The sequence below is a fragment of the Schistocerca americana genome, chromosome 3 (assembly GCF_021461395.2).
Source record: "Schistocerca americana isolate TAMUIC-IGC-003095 chromosome 3, iqSchAmer2.1, whole genome shotgun sequence".
Classification (NCBI taxonomy): Eukaryota; Metazoa; Arthropoda; class Insecta; order Orthoptera; family Acrididae; genus Schistocerca; species Schistocerca americana.
In genome coordinates this window covers 176,214,298-176,234,106 of record NC_060121.1, presented here as the reverse complement: position 1 = coordinate 176,234,106, position 19,809 = coordinate 176,214,298, and the positions used below count along the sequence as shown (strand labels likewise).

General features: G+C 39.0%; 1 protein-coding gene across 2 annotated transcripts in view; it reads left to right on the top strand.

Annotated features, from left to right (window-relative positions):
• LOC124605514 (origin recognition complex subunit 2) overlaps positions 1-16,435 on the top strand; it is a 108,486-nt gene extending 92,051 nt beyond the window's left edge. For both annotated transcript variants that reach the window (XM_047137255.1, XM_047137256.1), the window contains one exon: positions 15,827-16,435. In XM_047137255.1, the coding sequence (XP_046993211.1) occupies positions 15,827-16,032 (206 nt within the window). In that variant the 3' untranslated portion in view covers positions 16,033-16,435. The remainder of the gene's footprint in view (positions 1-15,826) is intronic.
• Positions 16,436-19,809: the final 3,374 nt, after the last annotated feature.

The window sequence follows — 19,809 nt, the reverse complement described above, 5'->3', positions numbered from 1 at the left end:
GAAAAGGAAAGTTGTTACTCAACATATAGCAGAGATGTTGAGTCACAGACAGGCATAACGAAAAGACTGTCACAAATAAGCTCCCACCAACGAAGCCTTTGTCAAAAATAGATGACACAAGTATGGCTTCAGCTGCCAGACACTGGCTGAAAGCTTATTTATGACAGCCTTTTTGTTGTGCCTATCTACGACTCAGCATTTCTGCTATATGGTGAGTATCAACTTTCCTTTTCATAATTTTGTTTATGTTATAATTGTTCTGGAATTTATTACTAGAATTTTTGAAAAAAAATGAACACTTCAGTTCTTGACTCGTAAAAACTGAAACTTTATTGATAGACCTAACTGTTGTTTCCTCACTTTTCAACTATTGCAACCCTTAGAACATTCTGTAATACTTGAAAAATTTGTAAATTGACCAATTTAGAACTTGTAAAAAATGATCAAGAGTTCATACACACAACTTTGCAGAAACAGATTTTTTAAAAAGATAGAATTAGTTAATAATGAAGTAAATAATAAACACCAAATAAAAAGTATGTTAGATTTACTTTAATAGACTCTTTTTACTCCAATGACAAACATTCCTTTCAAAAATTTAACCCCTAAGCAGGTGAAAACAAAATTGGCCATTCTTATGGTTATAGTTGTGTTTTTAGAAATGTGTTAAAATGTTCTGTTGCCTTTGATGAGCACCCTGAAGTTATCTTGTAATTAGTCAAAAACTCAAGGCATATTTACTGTCAGGCTTACACAACAGTGAAAACCATCTACCAAAATAAAAATATACCAGTCATGTGTGATTACTGTCCCATTTCAACCACCTAATATCTGAAATTTTAGAGACAGTGGCCTGCAGTAGAACAGTGACAGCATAACTTATTAACTGCATCTCAGGTTGGCTTTCATAAAGGGTTCTCTACAGAGTAAACTGTATATGATCTCATATTTGAAGTCCTACGACAGCTTTAAAAAATACTGTCAGTATATTATCCTGTGCTTTGCTAAGGCTATTTATTGTCAACATAATATATTCTATGTGGGAAACTAAGTGTTTAGCTTTAATGGTATCCATCTTGTATTGATACAATTTTACTTTTGTAACAGGAAGTGTGATAAACTGTATGACAGAAATAAATACAAACTGTGACTTTTGTCACTAATTTACCTAAATGATCTTCCGCTATTATTGAAGGATAGATGAAAATCTGTAATGTTAGCTGATGACAAAAGCCATATGATCAAGGGTCCAGGCTCATCCTTTAAAGACACAAGCCACACAGCCAAACGTGGTACACAACTGTTTTACAATAACAATTTTGTTGTAATCGTACAGAAATTTATATTACGAAATTCCAGCAGTCAAAAATTCCCTCTGGCATCAGAACTCGATGTTGGTGATCATACACTAAATGAAACCCAGTGTAAAATTTGTTGGGGATGCTGTTAGATAACAAATCAAAATGGCGTCAAGTTAACAAATTGAAGTTTAAATCACCATACTTGGTTCTGCATGTTTTGCAATTAAAATATCTATGGTCATGTTGATTTGAACATCATGTTGTCTTAGAGAATTATCTTCGGAGCAATGCACCTAATGTAAATAGTCTTTTTTTCTTCTTAGGATTCCTTTTTTCCGCAATCACAGTGATGCAAGTAGTATAGATTATATAGCATCTTTTGCAACTGTAATAAAAGTCCTATTTAGACCATATGTGTTTCTTTTTATTTCAAAGTTTTTTCGGTGGTCACTGTAACAGTTTGGATTTTTTTACAAATCTGTTTGTCTAGATGTTCTCACGCTTTACATTGCTAATATAAGACAGTATTAAATTATATCTAAAAACAAAGATGATGTGACTTACCAAATGAAAGTGCTGGCAGGTCGACAGACACACAAACAAACACAAACATACACACAAAATTCAAGCTTTTGCAACAAACTGTTGGCTCATCAGGAAAGAAGGAAGGAGAGGGAAAGACGAAAGGATGTGGGTTTTAAGGGAGAGGGTAAGGAGTCATTCCAATCCCAGGAGCGGAAAGACTTACCTTAGGGGGAAAAAAGGACGGGTATACACTCTTTTCCCCCTAAGGTAAGTCTTTCCGCTCCCGGGATTGGAATGACTCCTTACCCTCTCCCTTAAAACCCACATCCTTTTGTCTTTCCCTCTCCTTCCTTCTTTCCTGATGAGGCAACAGTTTGTTGCGAAAGCTTGAATTTTGTGTGTATGTTTGTGTTTGTTTGTGTGTCTGTCGACCTGCCAGCGCTTTCATTTGGTAGGTCACATCATCTTTGTTTTTAGATATATTTTTCCTACGTGGAATGTTTCCCTATATCATAACAGTATTAAATTACATTTACTACTCACAATTTTATGCCTCTTACTTCAGTCCTAATGTTATTCCATTCACAGGTGCTCAATTTTTAGAACATTGCAGTTCACTGACAGTGAATACTAGAGGGTTATAATTAAACTTTCCCTATTTAAAACATTATAACACAGGAACTAATTACCATACAAGTACCAACCTTGGTAGCATTAATGTCAAGGACATGGGGAAAAAAATAATGCAGAATCAATTCAATTGAAACACTTTTAATGTGCTGATATAGTACATCATACCATTACATACTGGTACCATCACTGCTACAAAAAGGGCTTAATATGATGCCCATCAGTGTCCAGAAGAGTCAGAAAGCAGAAGATTGCATTCTTCACAGCAGAATAAAACATGTCCATAGGTATGCTGGCTACCTCTCTTGATATACTGCGCTTCAGATCAGCACACGTGTGAATGTTTCCCTTGTAAACCCTGTCCTGCAGGTAACCCCACAACCATAAATGACAGGGAATGAGATCAGGTGATCTCAGTGGCCAATTTGATTGTTTCTAAATGTGTTTTGGAGATGCAGGTAAACTATATGAGTGATGTGTGATGGGGCCCCATCTTGCGTGAAACTGTAGAGTTCAGTGCGTCTCTCTTCTGTAGGGTGGGCATAACATGCTATCGAAGGATATTGTGATAATGCTGGCCAGTCACACTGCACATCTTTGGTCCTTGAGTGCCAACCTGTTAAAAAAAAGAATTGCCCAATGATGAACGTTACTGTGAAGCCACACCATAAGGCGACACATTCACAATACAGAGGATCTTCATGATTGGAGGTGAAGATCCCCAAACTTGGCAATTCTGTGTGTTCACCTTACCTGTCAGAGAAAAATGAGCTTCATCTGTCCATAGGCTGGTCCAGGGCCAGCCCTCGTCAACTTCAATCTTTGTGAGAAACTGGAGAGTGAAGTCAACACATCGTTGTATGTCCTGTGGTGCAACCTGCTGTACAGTATAGATCTTGTATGGATACCATCTTCATATAGATAAGGCTAACTGGCCATTGACCACCTTCTCCTGTGCGGATGCACATTTATTGCCCGAACTATTATGGGACTCAGTAAGATTGTCTGCCGCGAGTAATGAGTGTAATGGGCAGGGGCACTAAGAATGTAGTGTGTGGACATTAAGTTGGGAATGTGGGTCTCACGGGGAGCATGCAGGGGATAAATCCCTGCAGTTGCACTATCCTCTGTGCCCTCAGTGGCTCAGATGGATAGAGTGTCTGCCATGTAAGCAGATCATCCCGGATTCGAGTCCCCGTTGGGGCACACATTTTCGACAGCGTAGGGTCTTGATTTAATTATCATTTCATTCTAGAGTGCTGCATGGACACTGATGGTGTCTGTTTTTTCGGACATGTCCGAAAGAACAGATATCATCTTCATATCGATTACATACTATCTTCTCGGTATATCCAAGGAAATGAAATTCTGACACAAAATTTTTACCATATCGCTACATTATCAGTTGTACAGTCACCAGTTAGCAGCCACTTAATTCTATTCTCGGAATAGTGCAGGAAACGCCTTGTATGTACACATAATAATACTTAACCTGAGAATAAATGCGAGGCATCTAAACCAGTGGTTCTGGCAGGATTAGTGAAGCTAACTGAAGAATAAGTTTCGGCAATGGCAGGAATAGTTACAGAATTAATTATGACAAGATTCTTAGAACGAGAAGGAGAAGAAACAGGGGCATCACACAAATTAAATGGAAGAATATGATGACACCAACTTAATATAAAAATTTTGTACTACTCCTTTTTGGTCTCGTATTTGAGAAACTGGAGCACATGAATGAAATATGAAACTATTTTCTAACCTAAAACTTTTGACTTGTAGTAGGCCTAATAGGCATTTGATGTTGGTATCTCATGAATTACGTTCTGTCGTGTTATTTATGTGAATGAGCTATATAAAAATGAACATTTGTGCCAAAACAATCTCACTTATTTGGTTTGTATTACAGTTGCTGCAATATTAGAAAGGCCTATTTTTTTTTTTTTTTTTATCTAGCAGACAGTGATAAAATAGATGTAACCAAATTGAGAAACCACACCAGTCTTGGGTACTACTCATATTAACAGCTTGTTCAATATTAGACTACAACATTTTGATTTTCCATGTAGCAAAATGTTCGACGAACTTTGATGAGGTAATATATTATTTCACTGAAGGGCAAGAACACTGTGTAAAGCTGTAGCAAGAGTAGGGAGAAAAAAATGCTGGGACATAAGGAGTGCAGAAATGTGTAATGTCTTGCTTATCTCTCGTCTTTACTGCTTTTATGTCTCATATTTAATTTTTTGTCACACGAAAGAGGAAGTTATTAGCTAAGCAGCAATAAAGAATGCAAATTTTCTGAAGCATTCTTATTCTCCCGGTCACAAATAACCCTACCCAGTATTAATTGTGAGTTTTTTAAAGGGGGGGTAGGATGTCAGATTGGCTGACTGGGAGCAGGAGAGGCATCAGAGGTCTTTCTAATTTCCACTGTCCTGAATGTAGGTTGGATGGCTTCCATTACAAAATATACACGTTTGAATTCCACAGAGTGAAATACAGTGACGTCCAATAGAAGAATGCTGTGTGAAGAGGCGTGGCACTGTACTTTGGCGCATTTAGGATCGAATAACATGTCTTACATTTCCTTGAACATATATGTTTTATAGGTATAACTCTTCAGAAATACAAAATCAACATATCTGTGAAAAACGTATTTTTTAAAAATTTTTGACGTCCTTTCTCAAACACTTGAGGGGGGGCATCCACTATCAAGTTTTTTCCCCAGTTTGGAAATATCGGAGATAAAGGGCTGTAAAGTATACCACGCATAGCAGAATGACGCTATCCAAAATCGGCACCAAGGCAGCTGTGGTACGCCATGGGCTGTAGGTGACAGGCATGAATGACAGCTGTAGGTATGTGTACGGGCGAATAGACATGCGACTGTTGGCAGCGAAAGCTGGAATTTGAGTGCCAGTACCACAACTGGATATCCACTGAGTGGCGACAGGTGGCAGTTTCAGATGAATCACATTTTGTGCTCCATCAGATAGGTGACAGCTGGTTTGTATGGTGAGAAACATCTGAAAGTGTTGTGTACATAGTTCCGCGTAGTCAGCGCATACACAACTTTCCCACTAGAGCGCGCTCCACTAAGCACAACAGCGCAGGCGCAGCACTCATCTGCCTCTGCTCTACGAGATGGCGCTCCCATAAAGATGGACCAAATTCTGCTTCCGCTGATCTGCGTATTAATATGTAACGCAGCCAATGAGATTGCTGCTAACGTAGAACCTTTTCTCCTCGTGGATCACACTCGCGCAGTGATACATCAACGCGTGAGGTATTATAACGAGTGTACAGACCTCCGATTAGTCAGTCTGCATTTATCTGCATCAGTCTGCATCAGTGTGCATTAGTCTATAGTCAAGTTTCAGTCTGCGCCTAATAAGATTATCATATTCCTGTACATAGCCATGTAGATAAATGTATAGACACTTTGTCAAGTATCAGAGATATGTGAGAATAAGATTAACGTACCAAGACCAAAGGAACTTCAGATTGTCAATTGTAATAGCATCCAGAACTAAGTTAAGTAATGTTTATGCTGGTTATTATTTTAATAAATGTGTGTGAAAATTAATCAAGTTCTGTTTAAAGTTGGTCACCGTCAATCAGCTACTCTAAGCGTGCAAGTGGCATTTCTATCGTCTGACCTAACGGCAGAAGATAAACATGCCACGATAAGACCACGAGACATATTGCTGACACTCGCCTACTTCGTTAGAGTGACAAGTCAAATAATCTGATGGTGTGTGTACCAAAGGTCTTACAGTACGCACACCACAGAAAGCAAACACCCTGCAACAGTTGTTGGAAGGGTCCAGGCGGAAGGAGGAAGTGTTGTGGTTTGGGGAATGTTTTCATGTCATTTCCTGGGTGACCTCATCATTGTGGAAGGCACATTAGATCAACACAAGTATGCATTTATCCTTGGGGACCATGTCCAGCCCTACAAGTAGTTTGTATAGATAAAACATTTACCCACCAAGCTGTGGAAAGAGAACACATATAAAAAAAGGTTTTATTTATGCAAACTTTCAGAGCCAGTGGCTTTTCCTTCTGGCAGAAGAGTTGAAGAGGAAGGAATGAGGGTGAAAGAAAAGGCTGGAGAGGTTTAGGAAAAGGGTTGGAGTTTGGAAAAGTCACCCAGAACCTCGGGTCACCGGACAGGATGAGAATGAAAGACTGATTGTTGGGGACTGCACCGGACAGATTTGAAAACCTGGGAGCTTAAAGGTGGAAGACTGTGTAATATGCAATACAGATATTACTGTTAAAACACCGTTCACAAGTTAATAAGGAGCAAAAAGCTAGGTGTATTGTGTGTAACAGAGGTGAGAGAGGGACGGCGAAAAATAGACAGGTCAGAAAATAAAAGATGTAGAAAACTAAAATGGAGTTAATAAAGGAGTAGTTACTGTGATGAATTACTGAGAGAGAAGAAATTAAAGTAAATTAAGGCCAGGTGGTTGGTGAGAACCAAGGACACTGGTGTGTGGGGAAGAATCCAAATGATGCATGTGGTGAAACAGATCTGACTTCCAGCCCTAAACCTTCATTTGATCATGCTGCTTTGGTGAAGGACCTCCTTTCCTTCACAGGTAATATCCATTGGAAATATCATTTTGCAACCCAACCCCAAAACCTTTCCAACAGCAAATCTGACACTGAACCGTGTCTTGAACAGTTTAGACCATGATCCCAACTTGATCCACCACCACTACCTCAAGACCACCCCCTTCCAAGCCTTCCAAGAATTCCTCAAATCCAGCATTGCTTCACAACCCTTCCTCAGTCCCCTACAACATGACCCTAACCTGTCTCTGCAGAACTCCAGGATCTGCATTCCCTAAAAACTGATGACACCATCATTATCCTCCCAGCAGACCAAGGATCTACAACTGTATTATTTGACCAAAAGGAGTATGTTAGTGAAGGTCTAAGGCAGCTGTCTGACACCCTACATACAGTGTCTGCCATCGAGATGCCGCCTTCATTGATCAACACTTGCAACGTTTAGTACAAAGACTTCCCTCCTGTATTAGAAATATCAACCATTTCCTAGATCCTCTGAAATCCGTGCCTGTCCCACTCCCACCAAACACCTTGCTAGTCACCATTGATGCTACCTCCCTCTCTACCAACATCCCCCACGTACATGGTTTGTCTGCTGCTGAAGACCTCCTCAGTAAGTGCCCACCTGATTCCAAACCTATGACATTCTTCCTGCTCATATTAATCAACTTTATACTTACCAACAACGACATCATCTTTGAGGGCAGACGTACAGACAGATCAAGGGTATGGCCATTGGAACCAGGATGGCTCCTTCCTATGCCAACTTTTTCTCATGGGTTGGAGGTGGTTTTCCTGGGATTCATAAGCCTTCAGCCCCTGGTTTATTTGACATGCATTGTTGACAACTTTACCATATGGACTCATGGTGAGGTTGACCTGTTAAAATTCCTGGAATCTCTAAATACCTTCTCCTAATTAAATATCACATGGTGCTATTCTGAATCCCACGCCACTTTCCGTGATGTCGATCTCATCCTCACTGAAGGCCAGTTACACACTTCTGTCCACATTAAACCTGCTAACAAAAAGCAGTACTTACATTTTGACAGTTGCCATCCTTTCCACGTCAAACGTTCCTTCTCATACAGCCTTGGCATTCGAGGCAAATGTATTTGTTCGGATACAGACTCTTTCCAGCAGTACACCACCATTCTCATCTCAGCCTTCAATGGACGTAATTACCTTACCATCCTAATTCAAAAACAGATTTCCTGGGCTATCACATCCAGTCCTGGTACTGCTGATCCCTCCAAAAAACAACTTTGGAGCACACCACTTGTCACCCAGTATTATCTTGGTCTTGATTGCATTAATCAACTACTTTGTCGAGGCCATGACTTCCGAAAATCATGCCCTGAGAAACGATCCATTCTGTCTGAGGTTTTGCCCACCACACCTAGAATAGCTTTTTGTCACGCTCCTAAACTCTGCAATATCCTTGTCAGACCCTTTGCACCCATCTCCCTACCCTATGGCTCCCACCCCTGTGACAATCCCCACTGCAAGACTTGCCCTTTGCATCTTACTACAACCACCTATACCAGTCCTGTAACTGGCAAAACATATACTATCAAAGGGAGTGGCATCTGTGAAACGACATATTTTGTATACCAGCTGTTGCGTAAACATTGTTCAGCCTTTTACATCGGCATGACTACCACCATGTTATCTGTTAGGATGATTGGGCATAGGCAGTGCACAATATCCTGTTGCAGAGCATGTCTTACAACATGACAGTAGTGACCTTGGTGCCTGTTTGACCATATGCACCAGTTGAATTCTTCCCCCAGACACCAGTTTCTCAGGTGAGAACTAGCGCTACAATTTGTCTTTGGCTTTCGTCACCTATCCAGCCATAATTTACATTAATTCCTTCTGTCTCAGTATTTCTTTGCAGTAATTACTTTGTTCTTCACTTCATTTTTGTTTTCTACTTCTTTCATTTTCTGATCTATTTTTCTCCAGCCCCTTCCTGCCTCTGGTACATACAATGCTTTTAGCTTTTCACTCTTATTAACTCGTGCACTATGTTTTAGCAATAATCTCTGTCTTTAATATTTCCTCGTTTTCCATGTTTAAGCTCTCAACTTTTTAAATCTCGTCTGGTGCAGTCCCCAACAATCAACCTTTCCTTCTCATCCTGTCCAGTAAGTCACCCCTGACTTAGGGTCCTGGACAACTTTTCCGGATGTACACCTTTTTCTTCACCTCTCCTCCTTCCCTTTCAATCCTTCTGCCGGAAGAAGGAGCCACTGCCTCTGAAAGGTTGCATATATAAAACCTTTTTATATATACGTATTCTCTTGATACTGCTTGGTGAGTAGATCTGTTATCTATCCAACTACGTTATATTGTCAAATATTGATTAGTTTCATTGTTGTATTATGGTACAAGTAGTTTGTTTTTCCTTGGCACATTGGCATCTACCAGCAGAACAATGCAAAATCTCCAACAGCTTGTAGTGCATGTGCATTGTTTGAAGAGCTCCAGGATTAGTTTACTGCATATTCCCCTGGCTACCAATCTCCCCGGATTTATATCCAATCGAGAATCTGTGAATCTGCCTGGATCAGGCTGTTTGTGCCGAGGAACCCAGCACAGCTGGCCCAAGTGCTGGATTCAGCAAGGCCCTACATACATGTCGGAACCTTCCAGAACCTCAATGGTTACTTTCCTGCATATCTCACATTGGTCCGCACTGCAAAAGGTGGTTATTCAGGCTTTTGACAGGTGGTCACATTAATGTGACTGGATAATGTGCACATAGTTGTGGTAACATTTAGGTTTATTCCATGCTCATGTGGTTTGTGTGTCAAGTGCTACTTGAAATGTACACATACCTTTATCTACAGTAATATTCTATGATGGCGTGTATGCAAAGTAGTAATTTGTCTTGGGAATGTAATGCACTGATGTGTGGATTAGAAAGGAAATTGTTGAATAGTAAAATTTTATACTATCTCCATTTTAACCGGCATTTTTGTATGTCTGTGGACATTTGTAGCTACAGTCTGGGGCAGAGATATTCTACTAGAAAAGCTGATGGACGGTAACTGTTATGAGTTGAACATTTCTTTTGAAATCTTTCATAAGACTTATAGCATTGAATGCTTTCCTGAGTCAAATTTTATTAAAAATTTGAATGTACCCAACTTGGCTTTCAATTAAATCCAGTTTGACAGTGGCAGAAGCCGTTTAATAACTTCTAATTTATTCATTTGTAGTCTTATTTCCTTGTCACTTATGCTATCTCCCAGGAAGCTTATTGCCTTCCTCACAAACTCTGATACTCATAGTAGATGTTCATTCCACCAGTTTCTAAGTCTATTACTGCTTTGTGCACTAAATTTATATTTCCTGTTCAGTGATATTAAATTGTATTGAGTCATGTAATCCTTGCTTGAGGAAGGCTCCTTTAATGCTGGAAGTTAGTTCAGCAAATGGAGAACACAGTTCAAATAGCACAGTAAGCTTATTCCATTGAAAATATGAAGGGAATTAAAGTTAAAGTAGATAAATTGCTAATAGGTTTTGACACTGGTATTATTTTTACCTCAGAGTTTGTCACATAGGGAAGAAATACTAAGGCTTCCTTTGGAAGGGAACATCTCATTTGATTTCTGTGAAAAAGCGTTTGTTACAAAAGGAAGGACGGGCTATTTATATCAAGTGTAATTTTTTATTTTTTGCCTTTACAAATGTCTGCTTGTGTCTGTGTATGTGCGGATGGATATGTGTGTGTGTGCGAGTGTATACCCGTCCTTTTTTCCCCCTAAGGTAAGTCTTTCCGCTCCCGGGATTGGAATGACTCCTTACCCTCTCCCTTAAAACCCACATCCTTTCGTCTTTCCCTCTCCTTCCCTCTTTCCTGATGAAGCAACGGTTGGTTGCGAAAGCTAGAATTTTGTGTGTATGTTTGTGTTTGTTTGTGTGCCTATCGACCTGCCAGTGCTTTTGTTTGGTAAGTCTCATCATCTTTGTTTTTAGATATAATTTTCCCATGTGGAATGTTTCCCTCTATTATATTTTTATTTAAAGAAGTTGACATATCAAAATATTGTAAAAAACCAAATATTTTAAGGTTGTGGAGCAGACTCTGAATTTTCAAAGAAAAAAAGAACTTTTGTTCATAATTCAGATCCCCCATTTCAGACTACTGGGTTTCTTAAGAAGCACATGAAGTTCATTTTGTTGGGATTTCATTATAAACTGTATAATTGATTCTCCAGAGAAACAAGGGTTATTGGACTTAATTGAATCGTACAGCCCAGTACAGACAGTGAACTTCCCATTCAGAGTCCAGGGAAACAACAGTATGATTGTAGGCATTGCCTGCAATTATTATTGTTCTCTAATAGAAGGGTACAGTGTGAGAAAACCTAGTAAATCCATGTCAGATAATGATGCACAGATAATAATACTGAAAAGAATTGAGGCAGAATAGTGAACAAGGGATTTAGAAATGCGAGTTTTCTTGCAGTGCAGACACTTAAAGCAACTCTCAAAGGGGAAGCTTGTTAAGAGTTCTACAATGCATACAACTTGAATGATAAGTATAATACATGTCTTCACGTTTGTTACCTTCCATGGTAGCTCTTTCTCACTGAGAAATTGCAGACAGACAAATTAGAATATCATGTAAGAGGAAATGGGAGCTGTAATATGATGAACAGTCTGATGTAGGTAACAGAATTTCACTGCTGCAGAGTACTGATTAATGCAACCAGACAGGCAAAACAATGCATTACACAAAGAGAATTAATAGCTCTCACAGTATAATTAAAACTACATGGTCAGATGTGAAAAAGGTGTCGGGGTGAATGAGGGTGTTCAACATATTACACCTCTTTTGTATGAGACTGGAACTATTAGTGATCTCCAGAGTAGTACAAAATATTTGATAACCACTTCTTGTCAACATTTGGCAAGTTAAATCAAACTTTTATTGGTGCAGGTAAATATACAGAACTCTTAGCAAAAAAATGGCTCTGAGCACTATGCGACTTAACTTCTGAGGTCATCAGTCGCCTAGAACTTAGAACTAATTAAACCTAACTAACCTAAGGACATCACACACATCCAAGCCCGAGGCAGGATTCGAACCTGCGACCGTAGCGGTCGCTCGGTTCCAGACTGTAGCGCCTAGAACCGCACGGCCACTCCGGCCGGCGAACTCTTAGCAGTTGGTGGTCTGAGAAACTGTATCACATGCAGTCACAAGAAACAAGCAAAGATAAAACTGAATTAATTATTAGAAGAGTAAAGACTCCTATTGGCTGTGATGACATTTCAAATGGAATTAAGATGGTCAGCACACCACACATTACCTCTGTATTCAGTCATCTTTGCAGTTTGTCTTTTAGGTGTGGTCTATTTTCTGGCAGACTGAAATACTTGTTAGTGAAACCAATTATATAATAGGTGTTAGAGAGAATGTAGACATTTACTGCCCAGTTTCTTTGCTGCCAGTGTTTTCGAGAAAGTAATATATGGGGGAGTAGTAGCACATCTTACTCACAAAATCTGCTGTTAGACTCACAGTTTGATTACAAGAAATGGGATGTCAGCAGCAAATGCAATTTACTCTTTTTTGTATGAGGCACAATCAGTGTTTAATGATAAGTTGATGACAATAAGTATTTTCTGTGATTTAACAGCAGCATTTGAGTGCGTGGACCCTGCAGTACTCCTGCATAAGTCGGAAAATTATGAGATTAGGAAGAAAACTTAACAATGGTTCACTTAATAACTGGGGATTAGCAAGCTGAAGAGGCTCTTTTCCAGTGTCAACAAACAGGAAAGTGGTTTGAATCTGTATGGGATCATGTAAAGTGTGGGTGGTGGGGGGGGGGGGGGGGGGATGGAGGGAAAAGGAGGAGGGGAGTGGGGTGCCACATGATTCTGTTCCGAGTCCATTGACACCTAAAAACAAAGATGATGTGACTTACCAAACGTAAGCGCTGGCACGTCGATAGGCACACAAACAAACACAAACATACACACAAAATTCAAGCTTTCGCAACAAACTGTTGCCTCATCAGGAAAGAGGGAAGGAGGGGGAAAGACGAAAGGATGTGGGTTTTAAGGGAGAGGGTAACGAGTCATTCCAATCCCGGGAGCGGAAAGACTTACCTTAGGGGGAAAAAAGGACAGGTATACACTCGCACAAACACTCATATCCATGCGCACACACACACACATATATATATATATATATATCTCTTGATGATGTGCCACTAACCATAACAGATGACACAAATTGTTCTTTGCAGGTGACACAGGTGTTACTGTGAAAGGTGTGGAAAGTAATAAGAACAATGTAACTTGTAGGATAGTGAGTAAAATCAGCATGGAGCTTTCAGAGAACAGGTTAACACTTAACTGTAACGAACTGCTATTCACACAGTGTCTGGCATGAAACTAGTATAAAAGTGAAATTTTATTATCCAAAGGTGGACAAACAGTCAGAAAAGTTCACCACTTTACATTCTTAGGACAGAAGCTAGAAGGAAGACTTTCTTGGAATTGCCATGTTCAAGATTTTGTGCAAAAACTGCATGCTGCAGTCTTTAGTCTAAGAGTGATTTCCAATGTCTCTGGCAATGAAACACAAAGGCTTGTTTACTTTCCTTACTTTCACTCTATTATCTCATATGGCGCAGTAACTTCATGTAGGCCATTTTTCAGATGTGTCTGCCATCCCTTTACATATATTCCATCATAGGTTTTGTTATTCACAATATTGACTAATTCAGAAGAAATTGCAATATTTATTAAGTGAATAATGTATGGAAAAATCGCTAACATTTCCTTAAGCACTAAAAATATGGGCACTATCCAGCAGGTTTCACTTTCAGTAGACTTGCAGCAGAACTGAAAAAAATGGTGTGATAAACCCCAAGTTTAATTAAGAAGACACACGATCCATATCAGTTAACTGTATGACCAATTAGATTTATAGTGAACATTTAACTGTTTCCTCATATTTCTAATAGGTCCTTGTTGGTAATCCCAATGAACATTAATATACTGTCAGTAGAATTTAACTTAAAATAAATTACAGACAATAAATATAAGGGGTGTTGTAAAAGAAGGCAGCCAGAAGTCTAGAATGTGCAAACTGGTGACAGGTGAGTAATATCACTGTGTGTGTAATGAGGTGTGGTTCTGACAAGAGCGTGGAAGTTCACAGCCCGTCGCTAGAAGGACGCGTGCATGTCACGTGACTATACAGAGCTAGCAGCAGCATGCCAGCCACATTGCAAACAGTGACATGGGGACATCAAAAGAAGAGGAAAGAGGTGTAGTTCGTTTTCTGACAGCAGAAGGAGTAGGAGGAACGGACATTCATCGACGACTGTCACAAGTGTATGGTGAACGCTGCATGTCCTTTGCAATGGTCAAGGCGTGGCACAAGCGCTTCAGGGCAGGACAGGTGTAGATAGCCGATGATGCACAGTCTGGAGCACCACACTGCATTACCGATGACATCGTCCAGCTGTGGATGTACTCATTACCCAGGAACGCTAAATGACAGTGAAAGCCATAGCCAACATGGTCGGATTGAGTGTCAGAAGTGTTCACACCATCATGAAGGAACGACTGCATATGCACAAAGTGTGTGCTCAGTGGGTGCCCCACAGTCTTCAACCACACCAGGAAGCATGTCAAATGGCCCACTGTCTTGCTCACATGCAGTGCTATGCTCGGGAAGGGAATGTGTTCCTGGCACGAGTGGTGGCTGGAGATGAATCATGGTGTCATCACTTCGAACCAGAATCAAATGACAAAGTTTCTGGTGGAAGCATCCAGGGTCACCACCACCAAAAGAAGGCAAGGCCATCCACACGAGTGCAGGAAAGGTTATGCTGATGTTCTTCTTTGACCAAGATGGCCCCCTTCTGTTTCACTTTTTCACTTCCTGCAGCATGGGACAACAGTGAATGCCCAGCATTACTCGCAAACCTTGACCACCCTTCACCAAGCGATCAAATCAAATCAAAACAACCAGGCAATCTCATGCATGGAGTCATTCTGCTCCACAACAATGCAAAGCCTCATATGGCCAACTTAATCATGGCACTCATGCAGAAATTCAAATGGGAGGTTCTTGGCCACCCTCCATACAGTCCAGACCTCTCTCCCTGTGATTACTCCATTTTTTGTCCCCTTAAAATGGCTCTGAGGGGCAAACGATTCACCTTGGACGACGATGTCCAGCTGTACGTGTGGAACTGGTTGACATCGCAGCCCCGGGAATTTTATGAGACAGCCATTCACCGCCTTGTGTCACAGTGGGACAAGTGTCTCAACACCCAGAGTCAATACTTCTAACATAGAGGTACCAGTTTCTGTAATTATGCCTCCAGCTCGTTTCTTTTTGAATGCTCCTTATACATAAAAAATCAAACAGTATGAAAATTATTACTGTGTCAATAGATAATATTGAAATTGTGTTCTCTGAGAGTTTAGACATGCACCAGCTCTCTTTCTGTATAGATGTTAACAAAATAAACAAGAAATTGCCATATTTAATAGCCACTTTACATAGCATTTGTGACTGGCATGCGGGAGTTAAATTGATGTACTTTTGTATAATAAAACTTTCTGGTATTGGTGAAATATTGTCTACCTTCCACAGCCATTGCACAACATTTTTTCCACCTTGTTTGATAGTAGAGCCATAGGCATTGCAGGGTAATATTCATTATTTTATTAACTGAAACAAATATTAGAAGTAATGAAAACTGTTTCAGATATTTACCTTGTAAAAAACTTTTCAGGTGTTTTGTTCCGAGATCTGTACCAGGCCTGTCGTGATGCTCTTCTTGTAAGCTCAGACCTGGCTCTCCGTTCGCAACTCACTGATTTTTTGGACCACCACATGCTGAGATCACGCCGTGGAGCTGATGGTTCTGAGTACCTTCACATCCCAGTAGAGAGTTCAGTTCTGAATCAGTTTATGGCACAACATAGTTGTGATGATTAATGTCATAAAAATGTCCTGAAGGAGGAGCTATGTGCTAAAAACAGAGCTACAACCCTACAAAGAGTATGTTGTAAAGAGTATGTAAATAGTTTTTGTTGGGACTATAGATTTTTAGAATTATTTGTCATGTACATCACTGTTATTGACCATGGCCCACACACATAAACAGCTGTAATAGTCTCACAAAGATTTTTCCTGTGAGGTGTTGGCGATTACTGAAAGACATATGTCTTCTTATTTGTTATATATTTTAGTTTACTGGAATGAGTTTTTACTGTTCTGACACATAATCAGGCTGCATGATACTTCGGCAGATGTTTGAGAAGTGAGTGTTTTATAAAAAAAAAGCAGAATCTTGAAATTAATTTCTTATTTATTATACATCTTAGTTTACTTGGATGTATATTTATCATTGTGACACACATTTTTTATATTTTTAATCCGACTGTGAATGTGATTATTTTACAATAAAAAACTGAATTATTGATTGTACTTATTTATTCCTATAAATTCGTCATGAAAGAGTTGCTCCCTCTTGTTACCGGCAATGATACAAACATGTAATTTAACTTCAGCCACATTTAGTATGTTTCTTAACACTAACAGGTAAATTTAAGGCACACAATACTTGTATATAAGAAACTGTGAGTCTGCCTTATTGCAGGATAAAATATTTATTTTTTAACACACACTTGTATTTAGTACTGTTCTGTCATATACAGTGAGCCACAAAATTATTAAAAGATATACAGTGTACTGCAGAATTGTATGTTACACATTACAGAGATTTTTTTGCGAGAACAATTATTACTTGCAGAATTGGTATGAAAAAGTTTTTTTTAAAAAGTTAAGTAAGATGAAACATGTTCAGGTAAATTTACCTGTTACCTAAATGGCTTTTTCCTTTCAGAATCGATAACGCATTGATTTTTCTCACGTTTGGACATCTGTCGTGTTTGCAAAGCGTGTGCCTTTTGCAATGTGCTGTAGTAGATTATATTTCAGAATCCTGTAAACCTCTTGCTAATCACACAGAATGTGTGGCATCAACCATATCAAAAAGGACTTAAAGAATCCTCTGTTGACAGATCTGAAAACCAAATTCCTGGTTATTGCTGAAAACTTTTGTCGATACTGTTGCCATCAAGATCATATTGTTGACTATTTTTGGGGTTTCAAGAAGTCAGTGAAAACCATTCTATTGATTACCACTTGGGCTCTTGGTTGAACTGATAGCCCCATGAAATAACTGGAGAGATACCAAAAATGTAGGGAGTAACCCATATAAAGATTGGTGGTGTACAGTTTTAATTGATGAGTGTTGCTCTTAACACTTAAACAGTACCACTTTTGTTTAGCACTGCCATACAACTAGTAACTGTATTGCTGTAAAACCAGATTTTTTTGTCGCATTTGTACTGATAACAGTGTTTAATTTCAAATGCAGGTAGCTTGAACATTTGCAAAGGGAACATGTTTCGAGTACCTCACAATCTCACAAATTCTGTGCACTTTACACAGACTGTTTGATGTAACAAATAATCCAAGGCTGTATGTGAGTATGGTGTTTCAAGAACTAAACCACAAGTACAACCAGCAAGAGCATTTACTCTTGCACAAAAATCCTTCCTACATGCCACATAACAAATCCTGCACAAACTATAGAGTATCTCGGTTTAATTTGTAATGATTTAAGAAACATAAGATTCCAAAATCCATTGTTAGAAGCTCACACTTATTTATTGATGAAACGAACCTTCATAGATGTATGTGTATTTGTAGCAGGTAAGATTTCTTTTGTTTTACTACTACCATTGATTCACAGTACAGGATTCAAAACTGTGTAAATTAATCTCATTACTGAGAGAAATGACAAATGGTTGTGGAAATCCTGTTTTCATTCAATCATGGAAGAAATATTTATCTGCAGATAATGAAGAAAAGTGACTTGAAAATTATGTAGACCAACAGTGCAGACACATCTCAGTGGTACTGACTGAATGTTTTTAATACCTAAGCAAGAAATTCTGACTGTACTGTGTAATGGTGATCCTTCATAAATCTTAATACATGAAGATATAGACCATTTGAGACTATAAAAGCTACTTCATTTTATCAAATCTTGTAGTGTTTGTTTTCTACACCTGTAACTTGATTTCTTAATAACAGTTAACATTGATTGATAAATCTGTAAAAACCAGTGGATGGACGTGAAATATGTAAAACAGTTTCATACCCAGTAAATGACCAATTAACATATTGCTATTCCCTTGCACTCACTAAAGTTAGTTTCTCTGTATACAGAAATGATCTGATGGAGAGGGTGAGCACCAATCCGTGTGTGTGTGCTGGTAACACTATTGTATACATAAGATGTCATTGTTGAGTGACTGTAGGAGGGTACAAGATGACGTAAACAAAATTTATAGTTGCTGTAAAGAATAGTAGTTCGCTCTGAATGTCAAAAAAATTATGTTGATGCAGATGAGTAGGGAAAACAGTCCCCTAATGTTTGAATACCACATTGGTAATGTGTTGCTTGACACAGTTACATTGATTAAATATCTAGGCATAACAATGCAAAGGGATTTGAATAGGAATGAGCAGGTAAGGGTGGTAATAGGGAAGGCAAATTGTTCACTTTGGTTCATTTGGAGTGCTCATCTATACAGGGAACCATGTATAGAACACTAGTGTGACCCATTCATAAGTACTGCGCAAGTTTTTGGGATCCCTACCAGGTCAGATTAAAGGAAGTCATCGAAGTAATTCAGAGGCAGGCCGCTAGATGTCTTACCTGTAAGTTCAATTAAACGTGCTAGTATTACTGAGATGTTCCATGAACTCAAATGAGAATCCCTGGAGGCAAGATGATGATCTTTCCAAGGGACAGTATGGAGAAAATTTAGAGAGCCGGTATTTGAAACTGTCTGCAGACTGATTCTACAATTGGCAATGTACATTTCAAGTAAGGACAACATAGATAAGGTCACAAAAATTAGGGCTCATGCCAAGGCACATAGTCTTTTTTCCCTCTTTCTATATGTGAGTTGAGAAACAAAGAAAATGACTAGCAGTGCATCTTACAGTAGCTTGTAGAGTAGGCCTGTAGATGTAGATGTTAATGCAATCATACCTATTATCCTGGGGTTTAAACATGCATTTCCTTTTTAATATTACCCAACATCACCTCCTCCTCCTCCACAAGAAAGGAAGTGTTAGTTCTGAAGGTAGCTACTGTCACTTTCATTTTTATATTTGTCTGTTGGCAGCACCATTCATTTTGCCTTATAGAGGTGATTGAAGATCAGCAATTGTGTCTCATAATATATTAGTTTTCACAATAGAATTTTCCCTTGATACAATTAACCTGGTACTTGATTGATATTTCTTGACTGTGAATGTTAAACTTTTATTTGTAAGATCATTGTACCAATTCTAATCTTTGCTGTTATGCAAACTGACAAAAGTTCCTTTGGCATGGTCACCTACATCTGCATTGTGGTCAGGGTTAAGTTTCACACAGCTAAGAAAAGAATTCAGTCTCTAAGTGTTTATAATGATTGGATTCACATGATAGAGATGGAAGAACAAGAAAACTGTTTACTGTGATCAGTGTGGAAAATGTGGTCTCTTTATTTCGAGGCAGTTAGATGTACTGTCACCAGATAAAAAGTGTCAACTTGTCTGAAAGAACAGACAGCATATATTTTTTTGTGTGTGTGTGTGTTTTTTATTGTCTCTATCGACAATGACCTCTTCAGTGCGGATGCACAT